Source organism: Hippocampus zosterae, chromosome 1 (assembly GCF_025434085.1).
Source record: "Hippocampus zosterae strain Florida chromosome 1, ASM2543408v3, whole genome shotgun sequence".
NCBI lineage: Eukaryota > Metazoa > Chordata > Actinopteri > Syngnathiformes > Syngnathidae > Hippocampus > Hippocampus zosterae.
Window position 1 is genome coordinate 9520109 of NC_067451.1, and position 19910 is coordinate 9540018.

General features: G+C 40.5%; 1 protein-coding gene across 1 annotated transcript; it reads left to right on the forward strand.

The window, feature by feature from the left end:
• Nucleotides 1-3914: 3914 nt before the first annotated feature.
• Nucleotides 3915-17357, forward strand: sesn4 (sestrin 4). Its single transcript, XM_052069091.1, has 9 exons — nucleotides 3915-4160; nucleotides 9241-9438; nucleotides 10693-10875; nucleotides 11845-12093; nucleotides 12451-12565; nucleotides 14167-14291; nucleotides 14380-14546; nucleotides 14637-14781; nucleotides 16905-17357. Exons 1-9 carry the CDS (start codon nucleotides 4095-4097, stop codon nucleotides 16992-16994), a joined length of 1338 nt encoding a protein of 445 aa, XP_051925051.1. The 5' UTR covers nucleotides 3915-4094; the 3' UTR covers nucleotides 16995-17357.
• The last annotated feature ends 2553 nt before the right edge of the window (nucleotides 17358-19910 follow it).

The following is a 19910-nucleotide window of genomic DNA, read 5'->3' on the forward strand; positions in this document are numbered from 1 at the left end:
TCTCGACTATTAGTACAGCTTAGTAGGGGACCTTCTCTGCCTCTTCTTTTTGCTCTTAATTAGGCTTCATGTCTTCCAGTTTAGCTCAGTGCTGCCCGGCATGTTGTGTTACAGTGTTGTACTACATAGAGGGCGTGCAACTCCAAATTTTGGCTGTACAGTTTCTATAATGAAAAAAAAAAAAGGTAGTCAACATAAAGATCCACAATTCAGGGCAGGTTTACAGCATTTATATTTTAGTTTCATGAAAACGTGGTTACAAACTGCAAGCACAATAAATATGCTGTTGTGATGATCCTAGTGGGACAAATGTGCAACACACAGGCAGGTTGTACACTATTTACACTGCAACCTGATCGCCAAGTCAAGGTTAGGCACACACACTTTCACACGCAGACGCATACACAGTTCTATTAGCTCGAAGTTCACACCTGTTGGTCACCAATAAACGGAGGCTTGACCTAACCTTTCCAACTACTGTAAGGAATTTCATCATCCAAGATTATTGCTTGGGACAAGTATGTATTTAAACGGCTTTTAATCAAATAAAAAGCATAATACAACAGGGAATTTAAATTTGAGTTCTGTTTGAGAAAACAAAATGCAAAGAAATAGCTCCATTCACATAACAGTTTTCAACATCTCAAATGTACTTTAAAATATGGAAGATTCCACATGTGGAAAGGAAAAAAATGGCATATATGTCCTCTTTTGGTGTGTCGTTGACTCAAGATGACCGACACAGCACACCGCACACATAACGGTAACTTCAGTGATCATCACAAATCTCTTCCATGACCATACATGATTTGTAATTTCAAATATGAAACATGTTTATCATTTACAATTGGCGGCTCGACTGCCTTCAGAGTGGAAAAGTGACACTTGACACACCCCAGGGGATAATCAAATTGTAAGGGCATGAAAGGGTTCAAATGTGGCTTGCTTATCGGTATATGTGGATCTTCAGCAAAATGTTAAATATGAAAAACCCCACACGATTGTAAAAACTGAACAGGTTTAACTTTGCCGATTGTCAGTCTCAAACAGCAAAAAATAAAAATAAACCAGTCTTAACGCACCCCACGCTGCAGGATAATCACTCTGGATAGTTCATTTAGAATTTAGAAACATCCGACATTTTGGCCTTTGTTCACTTTGATGAGAAGGAGAGGATGCACGCCCAATATTGAACATGCTTACACAATTGTCAAGCCCGATCGTTTTTCTGAGCAGATCTGGGAGGAAAAAAATTACCACACGCCACACCACAGGATAATCAAGCACGATAATCTTTAGGATAAACCCCATTAGCGTGCCTTTGCTGAAGTTGATCGCAAACGTGATGCTAATTTGACCTGATTGTTGGTACATATGCTATTGTAAATATGGAACTGGTTTAATATTTACAATAGTTCAGCCCTGCCTGTTTTCTGAGAGCTACTTTAGTCACTCCACACCACACGCTAATCGCTCTGCATCGTCTTTTAAAAACCTCATATTATCGGGCCTTTGCTGATGTTGTTCACAAGGAGGCGAAAATGCTCAAATTTCCCCTACTTGTTGCTTTCATTGAGCTATTTCCAACTCTCTCAATTCAGCACGGAGGATAATAGAATTAAGCATTTGAATCTGCCACACAGACGTTTCCAAACTGATTGTTAGATATCTGCTTGTTCAGACCGGTTCTGCCAGCCTCTTCAATAGGATCCACATGATGTTTGTGCAAAGCCGTAAGTAATTTAATAAAGGTGGACACTCACTCTTTCTTGCTCTCTCGGTGTCATGTGTGACTGCAACCCCCCCCCCCTCCCCCCCTTCCATTGAGCTTCTTTTGCCACTTTGCATTGCTACTAAACAAACAGAGAGTTGGTTGTAATCAGTGACTCAATGTGCCAGGAGCTGTTCTGTAATGTTATTAATAATGAGATTTTTTTTTCTTTGTTTTTTAAGTTTTGCGTCAACACTTCCTCTTATCATCCTGCAGGTTCTTGCTTTCAGTTCTACTTCTGCCAGAGATGAGGTTGTATCATTTTATTTTAAAACGGGCACATTATAGAAAATTGTACTTAGGTAGAAGAGTAGAATCTGTCCTTTTACCAGAGTCGGTAACTAATTTTGCCACCTCTGAGGTCCTGTTATTAAGACTCCTGAGAACTGTTTTCTAAATAGTGTAAGAAGGAAAACATGCATAGTTTGACCCCCTTTAAGTTAAAATTGAAAACATGGACACGATTGAGGTCAGCGGGGATGTTGGGACTCCTGTTTTTGTCAACGTGTGAAAACAACCCGATTTAAAACTGTTACACCGAGTGCTTTAAGAACAATCCTCCAACTCACCACAAGAGAACTGGACTGTGGAAGGCCATGGAAAGAGTCACAACTGAGTCAGTCCAAAAGGAACTTGAACAAACAACTTCAGAGATAGATTTCAGGATGAAAAATGTAGCACTAAAAATATTGTGACAAGTTTAAGATTTCTAACCTTTCAATGTTTCAATATTTTTTGTGTAAATTGCTCTTTTACAAGAAACGGAATGATGACATTGACAACAGGTCTCTGTTGCATCGCTTCAACTTCTAATACGAGTTAGAATCAGGAAAATGTGTGCTTGGTTCTTGGCTCAAATCTCAGTGGTTTAGATTTATATCACGGATGTTTTTGTTATTTTCTGTCTGCTGTGGTCAAAGTTACCCCAAAATAGGTTTGGAGAGTGTTGGTCTTCCTTGGGGCTTTCCCGAGGAGGACCGTTTTGTCCATATGAGGTACCCAAAAGTTTGTCAACCATCACAATACTGCACTGTTTTTGTACAAACGTACTTATATTTTCATTACCGCACAGCAAACACAGTATACGCTCTACTCCGTCATCACTAATATAGAGACTTCATCGAGTCCCCTCCAAATCCCAACATCACAACAAAAAAAGTTAGGAATGACTCAATGATTCCTGAATCATTCACTCATTCCTTTGCCCTAGTTACGAATTCATAATACAGGGAGTTTTATATTACAGATCCACAGATTTTGTTTCATGGCAGTATTTAAATGCACGTGTGAGCGTTTAAAAGCCCTTCCGTGGCAAAAAAGCAGCTTAACCAATCCAATCAAAGACTTAGTTGTTCGCATGCATCCATGTTTGTCTCATCAAGACAAACGGAGACAAACGTGCATGTTTCATGTTGTAGATTGTTGTAAGAATGTCATATTTAAAATAACTATGAGTCTTAATGTGCACAGTCTCAAATTTTATTGCATTATTCTTGAATTATTACGCAATACTGATAATGAGTGTGTCCAAAACAATAAGAAACAAAAGTCTCGTTTCGCTATTAATTCTTTATTATTCTTTTTTTGTTTGTTTGTTTGTTTTTAATAACAAGCTTGGTGTCCCAAGTAGAGGTCATGTTGTTATGCTCTGGCCCCTTTGTACACTTTTTTTTGTAGTTGGCATTTTAGGACCTTATCTTCCGCCCTCCGTCTGTCAAACGCGCCCCTACTTCGCTGTGATTGGTCACGTTGACATCGAATCGCCAGGTCGCCCGCCCCTTCTTTCTGTGATTGGCCACGCTGTTGCCAAAGCCGCTGTTCTTCCGCCTCTTTGTCTTATTATTTCTAGCGAACATTTAAAAAAAAAAGACGACCATTCATTAAAGACACACAAAATAGAAAACCAAGCAAAATTACCAGGGATCAAAATAAACAAAACAAATTAATAAACCATAATCAAAAACTCAAATCTCGATCGGTCCCCCTTCGCTGTGATTGGCCAAGGTGTCAACGCAAACGGCAGATCGCCCGCCCTTCCTTATTCTGATAGGCTGACCTGTCGACAGCTCCGCCATCAATCCCTCCCCTCCTTAGCTGTGATTGGCCATACTGTTACTGTAGCTGTCAGTTCTCACGTTGGCAGCTTTCGCCAAGCTCCGTCGTCACTTGTCTGCCGGGGCAGCAGAACACCGTACACGGCCTCCGGTCCTCAGCTCCTGCGGTCCTCCTCCAACTCCTCCTCCGCCTTTTGTTACAAGCAGCACCCGGCGGGGGACCCATAAGACATCGCCGCGTTCATGTAATTTGCACCTTGGGCTGGAAAATGATCATCTGCACGAATAAAATGGAGTATCCTCTCAGAAGCCAGTGCCAGAGAGTCCAGAAACAGGTAGGTGAAGGTGGCTAAGTTACGGGAGCGCCTAACGGCTAAACACCATAGCGGAAATTCATTCATTTTGTTCCGAGGCTTTAAAAACATTCTCTTACATTTTATATCAAATTTCATTTCATTTTATTGCACCGCCGTCTACTTAACCGAAATTTTGTCAACTCGCTTTCGGAAATGTTGGCCTGGTAACTTTATACTGAGGAAACAAATATATACATATATCATTAACCTAATTAAATTCTATCGCTGATGAATTATTTATACATATAAAGCCACATCGTTTTTGAATATCCATCAAACAATTTAGCGAGTGGTTCCTTTACAGTATAAAGCCACATTCTCGTCACTCTAAGAGACACTCTTATTAATACATGTCGTGTTTATGTGACTTAATTGTATACACTGAGTTTGCATTTGATTGATTTATTATAGTTTGTCGGTAAATTGACACTTGTGTGACAAAAGACACCTTTGAGTTTGATTGTGTGTTGAAATGGATGAAGTATACAAGCTTCACAGAAGGTGGGAGTTGACGTCAGTGCGAGAAGATTTGGGGCGAAAAGTGTCAAGTGAAGACGTGCAGTGCGGTCGGCAGCCACAGCAAAATATCTACAGTTGAGCATTTTTTTATTCAAATCGATTGTGTTGCCCTGCACCACTTGTTTTACGTTGTTTTTGCAGCTCAACAAGGACTGCCAATCAAACTTGTTTTTCTCCTGTGCCGCTGCTGTTTGCTTTGCAACCGACACGGGGGCGCTGTCTCAAGTAGTCCAAAAAAAGAGGAGAGACATGTTTGCCGCAGATGAAATGGAGCAAAACAGGCAGGAGGAATGTGAGAGCATTGAAGGATTTGCAGGAGCAAGGCCACTCGTTCCCATCAAATGTCAACGTTTTTCGAGCACAGAAGGCGAATCTAAAGTAATGAATGCCAAATCCACGTTTTTTTAAAAGAGTGAAATCCATATTTACAGGTCGAATCCCTCATTTGCAGTTTTTTATTCATTACCCTGTAGCATAGAGATTTGTTTGTCTTGCCCCTTCCCACGGGTCCTGTTCTTCTATGGGAAGCATTTGACCATTTTTTTCAACATCCGTGATACCTAGTGTAAGACACTGGTATGCTCTTTGTCACTAGAAAGACAGTTCAGTGCACAAGTTGTCATGCTCCATTTGTTTTCCACTGCTAGTGCTACAGTACTGTTGGCCCACTAATACGCAAACCTTTCCAGTAAATTGCTTTGCTACACTAGTAACACTATGAGGCTCAAGTAGTCCTTTCCAAAGATATGGAATGAATGCTCAAATGTATATCCGAAATCCTTGATATCCAGCTGAAGGTCCATAGACTAGTGTGCTCTTTGTCCTCGTTGTAAAGAATAACAATTCATCCAATCAGTAGGACAACTACATGCCACTAGTGAGGCAAAACTGCCCAAGGTAAAATCAACATGCTGCCAGCTAGATGTTAATGCGTTTAATTTTATGTTGGCACTCGTCAGGATGTGGGATTGATGCTCATAAAGCTTTTCATGAATTGAATATCCTTGATATCCAGATCGAGGTCAATGTACTCGTACTCCTTGTCCTCTCTAGTAAAGCAATTCATCATCGAACAAGTCGAATGAGTGAGTCTAACTAGTAAAAACATTTTCCACTACTGTACCGCGTTTCTGCATACTAGCAAGACATCTTTGTAGTTCTAACAATTCCGCAAAACTGCTCGGGTTGACATCTGTTTGCTACTAGCACTACTCTTGACGCATGAGATGATAGCTAGAAGAATTTGATGTCACTAGTAGTACTTTAGGCATTCAGATGACGACAACAGGCACAGTTTAGGAACATGAACTGTAGCTGTGCACTAGTAGGACAGAAGTGGCGCTTATCATGAAAAAAAAAATGTCACCAGTAAGAAATAATGCACCGAATTGCCTTGCAGTAGTGACGACAATAGAAAGTACTCGTGCTCATAATTATCAAGGAGACTGAATGAATGCTTCATCGGCTTCATGGAAAGGCCAAATCCACTTTTTCTTTCTTTTTAATGAATGAAATTCATGTTTCGAGGCTTCAATCAGTCATACTTGAAAGTTTTGTTTTTTTTCTTCACACTGGAGTGCAGTTTTTTTTCCTCTCCTCCTGCTTCTTTCCTCTTCTCTATAGCCTCCTTCCATCTTCTTCTTTCTTGCCCCTTCTTTCCTTCTTCTACTGCTACTTCTCCTCCTCCTCTTTGTTTCCATCCTGTGGCCTATTTGGCTGGTTTTGCACCACCACCGCCAACCTCAGTTCAGGTTGCATGGCCAAAAGCAGCCCATGTGTTTCCGGATGAATTTATGCCCGGCCCACCTCGTGATTTGGACGCAATTGGCATGCGGATTAAATGTCCTGTATCTGTGACTCACAAAAACACACACACACAACTCAAGATGTCACATGTACGCGCCGAGAAGCCATCTTGTTTGCTTTCTTTTGTGCGTTCATCACGCCTGTCATACTCGTCTTTGTCTCCTTTGACTCCCAATGATGTTTTTCACCATTCCCGCGTGGGAACAGGAAGAAGCTCCCCGATCAATAAACAAAACAAGCTCGCTGTTCTTTCCTTTGTTTTCGACTGTCAGTGATGCCCTTGATCTTTTTTCTGCAAATTGTTTTTCCTCACAACATACGCCAATCCTGCAAAATCTGTGAAACTCTATCAGATTGCGGAATCATTACAGCGAGTTCTTCTTATTTTATGATGCTATGCATGGCTCTTTAAGCCTACTAGTGCACTATGAAATTCACGATGAAATCAAAATGATAATTAACCAACAAATCTATTCTGGAAAAACAACTGTTGGTTGCAGCCGTAGCTGTGCTGTGGTTTGCGCTCTTTGTGTTTACTATAGTTGCTGTCGCATTATGTGCACAAACGCCTTGGCAGTCATGCCCTCCTCCATCTCGTTGTTTACTGCACTGAACAAAAATATGCTTTGTAATAGCTCCCATCGTCTCCGAAATGATGATTTATTCCTTTTAGCGTTATCTGCCCACATGCGTCGTGTTTTTTCCTCTCCTTTTCATGCGGGTGCTTATTTTTTTCCTTTTTTTGGGAGGGGGGGGGGGCATGCGAGTGTACAATAAAAGGTGTGTGTCTGTCCTCAAGAGTGCTGTTGTCAGCATCTTGTTTGTTTTCAGCCAATAGATAGGAAGCATCTTTGTGTGTCTGTCTGGACAAGAAAAAGGCTGAGAGAGATTTCAAAGGCATTTATGTTTAAAAAAATTGTATTATAGGTGCTTACCTGTTCCAACATCATCTTGAGATGAAAATAAAGCATTACACAGTTATACAATTAAGAAGTCAAGAGTGCTTGCTTCAATTAAAAAAAATTACAAAAATAAAAATGTTTCTTCCTGATTCCATTTTTTTAGTAATCAGGGCTAGAATGTGGCTTGGCTTCGCCCAAATCACCTATTTTGCCCCCCCCCCCCCAAAAAAAAAATGCAGAAAACAAGCTTTTTGGGAAAACATTTTATGCACAACAGTGACTTTTATGCTCATACTTTTTGCTGAAGTGACACCTTAAGCATCTTTCGAGAGAATACCAAGAAAATAATGTGCTTTTGATGGCAAAATAATACAGTGATCCTTCGCTACTTCGCGGTTCGTTTATCGCGGGTTCAGTGTATCGCAGATTTTTTCAAACATATTACATTTTTTATTTTTTACAGATACAGTACATGGAGTACAGTACTGTATATGTTTCTCTATGTGACTCACTGTTGTTTTGCAGCTTCTCGCGGACCGTTTGCGGACTTTAAAAAATATATATTTTACCCGTTTATGTTAATTGGATGCTACTTCGCGGATTTTCGTTTATCGCAGGTGGTTTTTAACCGCGATAAACGAGGGATTACTGTATATGATCACATGAATATGATCATATGAATCACCAGTGTAAAAATTTTATATTTGACACACTTAAGTATTTAGTTATAGTACTTACTGTGTGCGTGTGTATGTTTGTACATTAAGTCACGCTTCTCCGCATGAATTTAAATAATCTCCATCATCTTTCCTCATTTTTGTAGATTTCACACGTCAAGCACTTTGATCAATCACAAGCTGCTTGTAACGGTCGGATTGCCACAGAGCGTCCATATTGTTTTGATACTTGGTGATCTCATCCAAGGAGACCCAATGCTGCTATCTGCTGGCCTTAGTTTTTAAAGTGTGTGTATGTGTGTGTTAACTTTCCCAACTTAATGATCAAACCAGAGTGGGCCAAGACTTTTCTCCGGCCATTCCCATAAAGAAAATAGTTGACGTCAGTTGCCAGTCACTAGACGTTGTGATTCACATTGACGATATTTCTCATCATCGACGCTCAAAAAGGGGAAGCGTGTGCTACATCTCCTTCAGTCAAGCTCAGTGCTGTCTGGCATGTTGTGGCACAAGGTGGTACTACACTGAATGCCGGCAACTGTAAATTCAAACTTTCCTGTATATTGTAAAAAAAAAACAAACACACACACACTTAAATAATAATAAATAACTTGGAAAAAATCTGCGGTTCTGGATTGAGCAAATAATCCTCACAAGTATTGGTTCCTCTTTGGATACACAATACTGTGATTTGAACATATGAGGAAGGACATGATTCATGTTTCATTCTGCTATACGTCTTCCCATGAAAGGCGGCTTGAAGTTTCGCTTTCACGTAAAGCGAGACTTTTGCAAGCCTCAGCTGTGGCTTGACTTCCTCTCAGACATACTTGAATTGGGAAATGACATCACAAATGTCCTCATCGTTTTCCCCATCTGTTTATTTATGGAGAGGGTGAAAAAAAAACCTTCACAGATAACGCCTGCCATATCACCGTTTTTTTTAGTGCTGCCTTTGTTACACTTCAAATTACTGTACATTTAACTTTTACTTGAGTATCAAAAATAAATTTAGTTGTATTCTAGGAGGCTTTTATTTTTTTGAATGCCTCCAACTACGGGAGACATACTCTGATAATTTAATATCTAGTGTGTACTTGTACTTCAGTACAAACTGTCGAGTAATTTTGCTCCTCTGTTGTTTTGTTTGATCAGGCGATGGTGAGCAAGGAAAAGGAGCGCGCCTCGCTGGTGCTGATGAAGTCGGCGCTAGGCCGCGGCAGCGTGGACGCCGTGTCGCAGCAGATGGCTTCGCACCCGCAGTACCTGGAGAGCTTCTTGCGAGCGCAGCACTACATCTTGCACATGGACGGACCTCTGCCACTGCCCTGTCGCCATTACATCGCCATCATGGTGCGTCAACGGCCTGTTTTTCCTGTTTTAGATTATTTTCCTTTGAAAAATAATGGTGTGGATTTTCCAGCAAATAATGAAGAAACTGTTTGTGATGTGTTTTGAAGTCAAGAAGATAGCACTCCATAACATTGTTCTTGATAAAAACATACAGTAATGCCATAAATGCATCGGAATTATACACGCTACTCCTTCTGGTGTGTGCATCTTGGCAACAGGGGGCAGTATAACACGGGCATACGGATATAAAGTACAGAGCCGGTCAGTCCCCAGCAAGCCACAGTGATCTTAGTTGTTCTTCAGAGAAGATCAAGACTATCTGCCAGTATCTATGTTGTCTGTCTACATGTGTTGATGCCGTATTTGTGTTCATGTTGAAATATTCGTTGCTTCATGCACCACAACATACATGCAAACCGTGCACCTGTGTTTTTGCCTCGCTTGTTAGCATTGAGCTAAATGGACTTCACTAAGTTATGCGGTTGTTTAGATACACCATGTGTAATTATGTTATTTTTTAAAATTTGTTTGGCAGTTAAACTTAAACTAGGTGTGGCAAAAAAATGTCTTGAAGCCTCCTTTCTAAAGAATAGGTTACTATCTGCCCAACTGCAGCTTTATTACAAGTCACTTGAGTTCACTGCCCCAACACAACAATTTGTTTTGCAACTTTTTCAAAGCAAAAAATAGATTTCCACAAGAATAGGTTCTATTGAAATTCACTTGTGACTTTCTTCCCTTGTTAAACTTTGACTTTAACATCAAATCATGACTTTATTTCGGGGGGAGATTCATCCCTATAAAATGATCATTTTTATCCAGACAAAATATGTCTTTGTTCTCTTCTTGAAACAGTACAGCTTGATTCTCATAACATCATAACGTTTTTCAAAAATATAAATATGTTTCTTTTTTTTCCTCAAAAATAAGCAACTTCCCATCCCTTTATCCAGAAACCGGACATTATTTCAAATTGATGCTGCAAGAAATACACAAACATAAATGCCTGACTTTGGTTATGATTCCTTGATTCCGTCTGGAATATAACACAAAACAGGCAAAGTAGTTGATTGTTTTCCAAATACAAGAAGATATTTACAAATGTCCTACTTTGGAAAAAAAAACACAACACAAAGCAAATCAGTTAGCCTTAATGGAAGACTATAGAAAGCGGAGAATATTTACTGCAGAATGTCTGAAATTGATTTGAACAATTTGAAGTTAACACGTTTGAGGTTTTCTCGCTTTTCCCAGGCGGCGGCGCGCCACCACTGCAACTATCTGGTCTACCTGCACTCGGCTCAGTTCCTGAGGCTGGGCGGTGACCCCCTGTGGCTGCAGGGCTTGGAGGCAGCGCCTCCACGTCTGCGCCTGCTCGACCACATCAACAAAGTGCTGGCTCACCAGCCCTGGCTTGCCGCCTGCTCACACATCAAGGTAGGAGGAGAAAAAGAAAAAAAAAACACGTTCACCTTTACACAAGGGTGAGCTTCATTGTTGCTGTCACTGATTTTTTCAGCGATTGTTTTTGAATGGTTTTATTTTGTGTCTCAAATCAAAAAAAGTTTTGGGGCTGTATTTTCACAAGAAAAAAAACACTCTGAAGAGTATTGTACTGGATAAAAACAATCGCAATGTTCTCTCCAATGTACTCTGCGCGTAACTTGCAAGCCCATACGATTAAAGCTCAAATTTGACTTCCTCGTTCTTCCTCCCCTGAGGGTCAATTGGCAAACCAGCTTAACGGCACATTCACCTTTTGTTTTGTCCTTCCACTGCAAGTACGCCAAAGTCAATTTCCCTTCCAATAATAATAATCATCATCATCATCATCATCATCATCATAAGTAATCTAGTAATTTGGAATAATTTCAAATTACAGGTTACTATCAGCAGCAGGTGGAATTTTTTTTATGAAACGTCATAGCTGTAAATTACAATGCATGATCAAATCTAGATTGCACAAGCTTTTACAGGTCAGACTAAAAAACAAAACCCAAAATAATTGTATATCCTAATCACCTGATGTGCTTAAAAAAGTTTTTGAAATCGGTTTCAAAAATCACATAAAGCCATCTCTGATTAAAATTTGCTTTTGACCAGTGTCAATTAAGAAGATTTGTTATTTCAGAAGTGTGTGTCAAACTGCTAGTCATTCTCACTAATCATCAGCCAAGGAGTGGCTCTCGGTTTCCTCAGACGTTGGTGACCCCTGTTAAGTTGTCCAACATTTCAAAGGTTTCATGAAGAGGTTTTAAAAGGTTAAATGTAAAGGGAGGAAAAGTCCCTCCTAACACATGCAACACTAGAGGTAATACAAATAATCCTCCAGTTTGTCCCGATTATCGGTATGTGTGCACGCATGAGCTGGCCACCCACCACCACATCCGACTTGTGTTCCCGCAGACGCTGCTGAAGTGCGGCGAGTCGTGCTGGTCTCTGGCCGAGCTAGTTCAGGCTGTGGTGATTCTGGCCCACTGCCACTCGCTGTGCAGCTTCGTATTTGGCTCCAACGCCGATTCGGGCCACCCGGCGCCTCCGAGCAAGTCCCCCAACGGCACTCCACCCACCTTATGCGCCTTTGACGCTGCGAACGGCAACCCCAACGGGCCTCTGTGTCTTGACAACGCCGCCGAGCAAATCACGCGAAGATGGGTAAAAAAAAAGAAAAGAAAAAAAGCTCTTCTACGAATTGCAGAAGTCCACACTTACTTGATGGCTAACAATTGTGGCTTTCATAGTTATGCATTACCGAAGTAATAGTGAATTCAGGTATAGAAATTTGCTCTCCGTGTAGCCAATCAATATAATGAGCTTTGGAATTGATCGACTGAAATTACGGAACTTTTTGATTCCATTTTAATCTGTTGAGATGACCTGGTAAATGAATCCAAGCAAAATGGACACAAATTTACTTCCAATGAGCAGATGATGATTTGTGCCCGTGTTTTTGCAGCATGCAAATCAGTCACCGCTCACATTGTCCTTTTGTTTTTGTTTTTGTTTTGTCAGTCTGTGGACTCGAGTAGTGACATGTTGTGTCTGAGAGAGAGGATCCACAGAGCCCAGGAGGAGCGAGACAAGCGAGAAGAGCGGATGCTGCACGCCCAGACACTACAGCAAGCCGGTAAACAACACAAACCGCTCTCCCTTCACTCACGTGACATTCATTGGCACGTAAAACAAACAATAATTGGTGCTGGGAGATGTGGAAAAAAACTTCTATTACGATAATAGCCATTTTGAGTCACGATTACGATATATCCTTCCATCCAGCCCTTTTCTGATCCGCTTACCCTCCCAATGGTCGCGGGGGGTGCTGGAGCCTAATCCCAGCCGTCTTCGGGCAGTAGGCGGGGGACACCCTGAATTGGTTGCCAGGCAATCGCAGGGCACACAAAGATGACCAACCATCCGTGCTCACACTCACACCGAGGGTCAATTTGGAGTGCCCAATCAACCTGCCATGCATGTTTTTGGAATGTGACAGGAAACAGGAGTACACGGAGAAAACCCACACAGGCACGGGGAGAACATGCAAATCCCACACAGGAAGGCCGGAGCCGGAATCAAACTAACCAGTCAACCACTGGGACGCCCCCAATTATGATACACCACAATATATTTCAGTTATTCTACAAAAAAAATGCAATGCGTGACCTTTTCTCTCTTTATTTTATACTGACATGAAACAGACCCCTATCAAATGTGAAATGCATCGAGTCGTGCTGCTTTTCACAATTATCAGATGTAAACAAGCAAAGCAGTCTACACATTTTTGCACAAATATAGATGCCTTTCACGTTTACGAGGTGGTGGTGAACCCCAAAAAGCAGGCAGGAGGGAGGAGCAGGGTGAGCTTGACAAATTATATTTAATAAAACAGAAAACTGAATCCAAAACAAACAAAGTGCGAACACTAATCCAAAGTAGCAAAACAAAACCATGACTGTGGCAAAAAACTAACAGGAACAGAAACAAACATGACAGTTGCAAGCAAACAAACAAAAAGCAACGAGCAGACATGACAGTAGCCAAGAGCAACAATGACCCGACCCTGAGTGTTCGGGGAGGAGTCCTTTTATACAACTAATAATTACATAATGACCAACAGGTGTGCAACTGCAGGGGGAGCCCTACAGTGCCACCTGTTGGTCCCAAACCAAATCATGACAATGTCGCTCTAAATAGGAGGCAACATTTCTGACAGAAATTGATGAAAAAAAACCCATAAATTAAAAAGAGCTTTACTCTAATGTAATTTTGAGAACATTCATTGTAATATAATATGCATCAATTTTCTGTATTGCTTATCCTCAATATTAATTTACATGTAATGTCCCAGGCCACTCCTCCAGGTTGGAATACGGGACGGCGTAACAATTCCTGTTCATTTATGTGTATAGGAATATTTTGTATTAATTTTCCCCCCAGACGCTGATCAGCCCATTCAGGGACAACGGTTACTAGAGTGGAAAGCTCCTCAAATCTTGTTTTCTCTGATACTAATTAATATTAATGTGCCTAAAGACTAATAACAGTTGATTAAAAAAATCATGATGTAGATGCTCATTATTTCTGCATGAATGGGTTAAATTGCCTGCTGTTTTATTGTGCAAAGTTGGATATGCGATATGTGCCGCTTTGATGCGATTCCAGATAGACCTCTGTGGGAGGTGTCTATTTTTCTTACAGTGGTTCACTGTTATTTTCTTTTGTTTTTTTCAGATGTTGAAGAAGACGACGAAATGATGTGCCTCGCGGACCCGTCGCGCTTTGTCACAGACCCCGATTTTGATTACCAGGATTTCGCCCGCAGGGACGAAGACCACTTCCAAGTATTTCGAGTTCAGGTGAGGCTTAACGTGAGTGGAAGGCCGCAATTTGGATCGATGGGGGGTTGTGACTTTTTTTTGCGTGTGTGTGTGTGTGTTTCGTCAGGACTACTCGTGGGAGGACCACGGCTTCTCGCTGGCCAACCGCTTGTACTCCGACATCGGCCACCTCTTGGACGAGCGCTTTCGAAGCGTCACCGCCGTGACGTCGCCGCACGGGCCCGAGTTGAAGAGGGCCGTCTGGAACTACATCCACTGCATGTTGGGAATTCGGTCAGCCTTCGTCCTCGTGCCCAAACGTTCTTTTAGTTGTTGGCGTGGAAACGGTGAGCGGATTCAAAGATGGTTTATAAATGGCGGCAGGTACGACGATTACGACTACGGGGAAGTGGACCGGCTCCTGGAGCGAGATTTGAAGGTGTACATCAAGGCTGTTGCGTGTTTCCCTGACCCCAGCAGAAGTTCGGCGCGTCCACTGGGCTGGGCTCCTCTTAAAACATCAGAGAGGGTGAGTCGCCTCTCAAAAGTGGACATTTAGTGTGGCATTCTTCCCTTCAAAATGTACAAAATTCTTTCCAAAGTTGTGAACAGAGAAGCAACAACATCCGTCTGCAACTTGCATCACGTCAAATATTTTTCCACCTTCCCGTTATTCCCACTTTTCTCTCAATTATATATTTTCCGAATCTCAGTTATACCATTTTAGTGATTTAAAACATTTTCACTCCCCCCGAGCCTCCCAAAAATAAATACAAATAAAAATCCCAATTGAAGGAATTTGTCATAGCTACCTGCTCAGTCTACATTTCTTGACCGATTGATTCAAACCATTCCAACTTGAAAATGTTCACAACATTCAGGACATCTTTGGAACTGTTTTGCACACTCTATCAATTCCCATTTTTTTCCAAATTCCCAAATGAAAACCCATTTGACGTTTTTATCCCCTTTGTTCACATTTGTGAACCGATGCAATTTGAGCGGACTGTCTTCCAGATAAGACAAATGCCCACATTTCAAAATGCAAAAAAAATTATCTATTTACCTTCCTCCACATTCCTTGACAAATTTTTCTTGACACATCCTGCATTTTAACAATTCAAGTATTTCCGCGACTGCCTTTCAGTGTTCGTGAAAAACCTCTACAAAATTGCATTCTATAATAATAATAATAATTCTCTCGTTCATGTTATAATTCAAGGCTATTATAGTCAACAAAAATGGATCAAATAATGAAAACTAAAATTGAAAAAATATATATTTTCCTTCACAAAATAAAATAAAAATGAATGTTTAAAAAAATATGACTTGAGTGAAACCACATTCGTTTTGGTTGTTTTTTTTTTTTTTTTTTAATATCAATAAGGGGCTTCCGCACACCTTTCAATTTCGAGGCTGTGGGAATGATTTTAGGATGTTAAACTTACTTGTTACTCCAAACTCACATGTATTCTTTGGCGTTCAACTCAGCATGACTTAGATTTGTTCTTGATTTTACTGTTTGGTGCTTTCTACCGCCTTTATTACCGATTCGTCTTACTGTTTATTGTGTATGTTAAATCGCTCCATGTACAGCACTTTGTATGCAGCGATGGCTGTTTGAAAGTGCTCTATAAATACTGTTGACTTGACTTGACTAAATGACCACTAGATGGCAGGAGTGGCTTTGATCAGATCTTTGTCGCGCACAGTGTGTGGGTGGGTGTGGAGTGTGGTCCGGATCCGACAGCGCCTGGCTCAGCCAATTTGAGAAAAACGGCTGGTATTGAATGAGCTAAAATGTTTTTAAAGTCATGTTTTTTGTCACGTTTCTACGATACAATATTTACTAGTATGTATGTGTGTGTGTGTGTGTGTGTGTGTGTGTGTATTTAATTTTTGCAAACAAGGAATAAAAACTAAAAGTAAGAAACGCACTTGGAAACTAATTAAAACCAAATGAAAAAAATTGAATGAATTAAACAAACCTCTTGACTGGTACTCGTAAGAGGTTGCACATAACTCCTACTCTGGCATCCCTTCACTGGCTCCCCATTCATTTTAGAGTTATTTGAAGATCCTCCTCTTTGTTTTCAAATCTCTAAATGACCTCGCGTTACCTTACCTCTCTGAGCTCATCCGCCCCTACACACCTGCCCGGCGCCTCAGCTCTGTGGACCGGACATTATTAGAAGTACCAAGGACTAAACTGAGGCTCGGAGGGGATCGAGCCTTTTCTGTTGCTGGTCCCTCTCTCTGGAATGACCTCCCACTGAACATTCGGCAATCCTCCTCACTGCCAATCTTCAAAACCCTCCACAAAACTCACTTGTATTCTTTGGCATTCGACTCAGCATGATTTTACTGTTTGGTGCTTTCTACCGCCTTTATTACCGATTTGTCTTACTGTTTATTGTGCATGTTAAATTGCTCCATCAACAGTATTTATAGAGCACTTTCAAACAGCCATTGTATGCAGCGATGGCTGTTTGAAAGTGCTCTATAAATACTGTTGACTTGACTTGGCTTGACTTGAACCTCAAATTAAATCTCAACTATGACAAAAAATGCAACTAAAATGATGCTGGTATTGTTTTCCATGGAAAATGTGCCACATGGCCGTCACGATCACCTGGTCTCCATCTTCCCCAGATCCATGTGAATTTACTCATCATGGAGGCGCGTCTGCAGGCGGAGCTCCTCTACGCCCTAAGAGCCATCACTCAGTACATGGTCGCCTGAGCGCTTCCCGCCAGCGCCTGCTCCATTTTTTTTTCCCTCTTTCTCCACCGAGGTATGCCAGCCAGCCAAAAAGTGAGCGAGCGACAAGCTCACTGATGGCGGGACAAATCTGTGGCCATATTAGGCGCACTTGTGCTTTTTTTTTTCCTTCTTCCAGATGTGCCACACCCCCTCCTCATCACCACTATGTGCAATCCCATTAAGACTTCAGACCACATTCACAAAAAAGTATTTAGCTTGTGGGGGACATTTCAGGATGAAAATACACAACTGTTGCAGGTCAACTTCGTTTGACCTTCCGTAAACTGAATACACAGAAATTATTTGTAGATTTTTATTTTTGAATCTACTTAGCGCTTTTTTCCCCATCCATCCATTTTCCAAACCGCTTGCACCCACAAAAAATAGCTGGGCAGGGTAATGTGTCATTTTCCAAATCTGGTCATTTTAATGTGCGTCAATTATTCAAGAATTTATTGGTGGACCGTGACCCCCATTTTTTGTGGAAACCCCTGCTTATTTTTTCCCTGAGCCGCTGCTTATTTGCAATTTTTTCCGGGGGCAAAAAAATAGCACAAAAAAATGATAATCACTTATTTGTGGATTCTTATTGGGAACCTGTCCTTTTTTTCTCAGGACAACCCCCAATCCACCCCACCCCCATATTCACTGTATGCATCAGCGGTCCCGTTTGTTTACATCTTTTCGAGACACACAGCCCTCGATAGAAGTGACAGAAAGGCATGGATGAGGCTTGGAAATTGTTCTGAATCAAATATTTGTTGCATGTTCCTGTCCAACAAAAACGTTGAACAATGGTGCATTCAAAAGTTTTGAGAAGGTCAAATTAAAATCACACAAAATGTTCTCGGGCATTTTAGGCTCATCCTGAATTTCAGCCCAATATCCCCAGCTTTTTGTGCATAGTATACTGTCCGTCATGAACACTCTCCTTATATTATCTCCTGAAGTTTTTGCCCAATGTGGTCGAGTTGAATGTTGTTCTCATTCAATGTTGTTTGAAGGACCCTTTTGGATCTCCAGAGCTGTTTTGTACAAAAAAAGAAAACCCAACAACCTTAGTTTATTTTTTTTGTTTTTTTAAGCACTTTAAAAAAAAACTTTATATATATTTATAACGCGAGGAAGCAAGTGGAGAGCGGAGACGTGCGTCCAAGGATTTTTTTTTTTAAATGGAAGACCTGCTGAAAAGTTCATAGTGACTGACTGAAAAACAAAACAAAAAAACTTTCATAGTAAGCGCTTTGTGGTACGCACACACACAAAAAAAAGAAACAAAGTTGAGCCATCGACAAGATGATTGTCTTTGTTTTCCTTGCCCGTTGAACAAAATCTGTTTTTCTGCTGTATGGAAACACGTTGCGCGGTACCGCAAGCAGAACGCGCAGCAAACGTTTTGTTTGTTTTGTGAAATGATTCTTTTGGATTTTGACAGGTTTTGTGTGCTGGAGTTGTTGTTATTGTGCTCTGTAGGAGTAGCAAATGCTTCTCAAACTGGGGTCAGTCAGAAAAGTCATTTGCGAAAAAAATAATTTCAATAAAAGTGCAAATCATCACATAAATCTGACATGTTCGTGACAAAAAGGGCCTTTCTTTTGAAAAAAACAAAGTGTATTATTACTGGAAAACATTTTTTCCGATACCGAAAAGCGTATTTAATCTAAAAATAACCTTTTATTTATTTTTTTTTTAAAGCGTAGTCATCAGTTTGAAAATAAAAAGCGTTGCAGTGTGAAAATAAAATTGCCTTTTTGAAACTCACGTGTTAAAATTTCACTTTCTACCCGTGTTAAAGTCTGATGGACCATCTCATAGTATTATGACTTCATCTTGAAAGAAATCTTATTCTGCTAAAATTGCAGCATTTTTGCCCAATAAATTATATCTCTTCTTTTCAAAATACTGAGATATTCTACTCATCACATCAAAATTTGCTTAGTTCTAAAAAAAAAAAAATTTACAATCCTGACATTATGACTTTGGTAAAATACATCTTGCAAGATTCTGAATTTTAAATACAAAATACCGGTACATCATTTTCTTGAATCGATTCTGACTGCTTTTTTTTTTGGTTTGTTGTTTTTTTTTGACAAAATTATGAATTTGTTATTGTAACATCATGACTTGATCGTGGAAAAATATCCATCTATTCTGTTAAGATTTGTGACCTTTCATTCCGGCAAATAAATCTTCGTTCTTGTAAAACGTGGAACTTTTTTTCTTGAGACAATATAACTTTCATACAAATTCTTCTGGACAAAATATGAATTTGCTATCATAGCGTTATGACTTTTATTTTGGAAAAATACGACGACTTAAGATTTTTTTTTCTGCAATAGGCAACTTTTAAATCTGGCTTTTTTTATGCACATGTAACTTGCGTTAAGATTAAAAGAGGCTACTTGGGGAAACAAAAAAATCTCAGCTGGAACCAAAATGTTTCCGAAGCCTTTCCTGTGGAGGTTGAACGACAATAATGAAACAAATTAAAGCACAGACAGGCGTCTCTGGGAATCGCACGTAGCGGCCGGGCTGCGGTGGCAGAAGGAGAAAAAAAATGAACAAATAAAATGCCCCAACTGACTCTGTCATCCAAACCCTCGGGAATGAGGCAAAACGAACGTTTGACACACACGGATGTTGCGCTCCACCCTGAACAAATGGACACAAAAGCAAAAAACAAAAGTTGAAAGACGCAAAAACGTGAAGTTCTGTTTTCTATAAAGATGTTTGAAGAAAAAAATCAAAATGCTGTTGTCTTGTTTCCTGCTACCATCGGAGTCAACAAACAACGGCAGGAAGTGCTGTGACTGAGATGACAAAAATGAACTACTGAAAACAAAACAAAAAAAACCTCACCTGCACAAAAAACACATGCAACCACACAACAAAAAA

Excerpts from the sequence above, each read along its gene's own strand:
- sesn4 (XM_052069091.1), top strand. The coding sequence starts at position 4,095 with ATGATCATCTGCACGAATAAAATGGAGTATCCTCTCAGAAGCCAGTGC. Across the intron at positions 12,094-12,450 it reads AGCAAATCACGCGAAGATGG|TCTGTGGACTCGAGTAGTGA; the intron begins GTAAAAAAAAAG and ends TTGTTTTGTCAG. Across the intron at positions 14,292-14,379 it reads TCCAAGTATTTCGAGTTCAG|GACTACTCGTGGGAGGACCA; the intron begins GTGAGGCTTAAC and ends GTGTTTCGTCAG.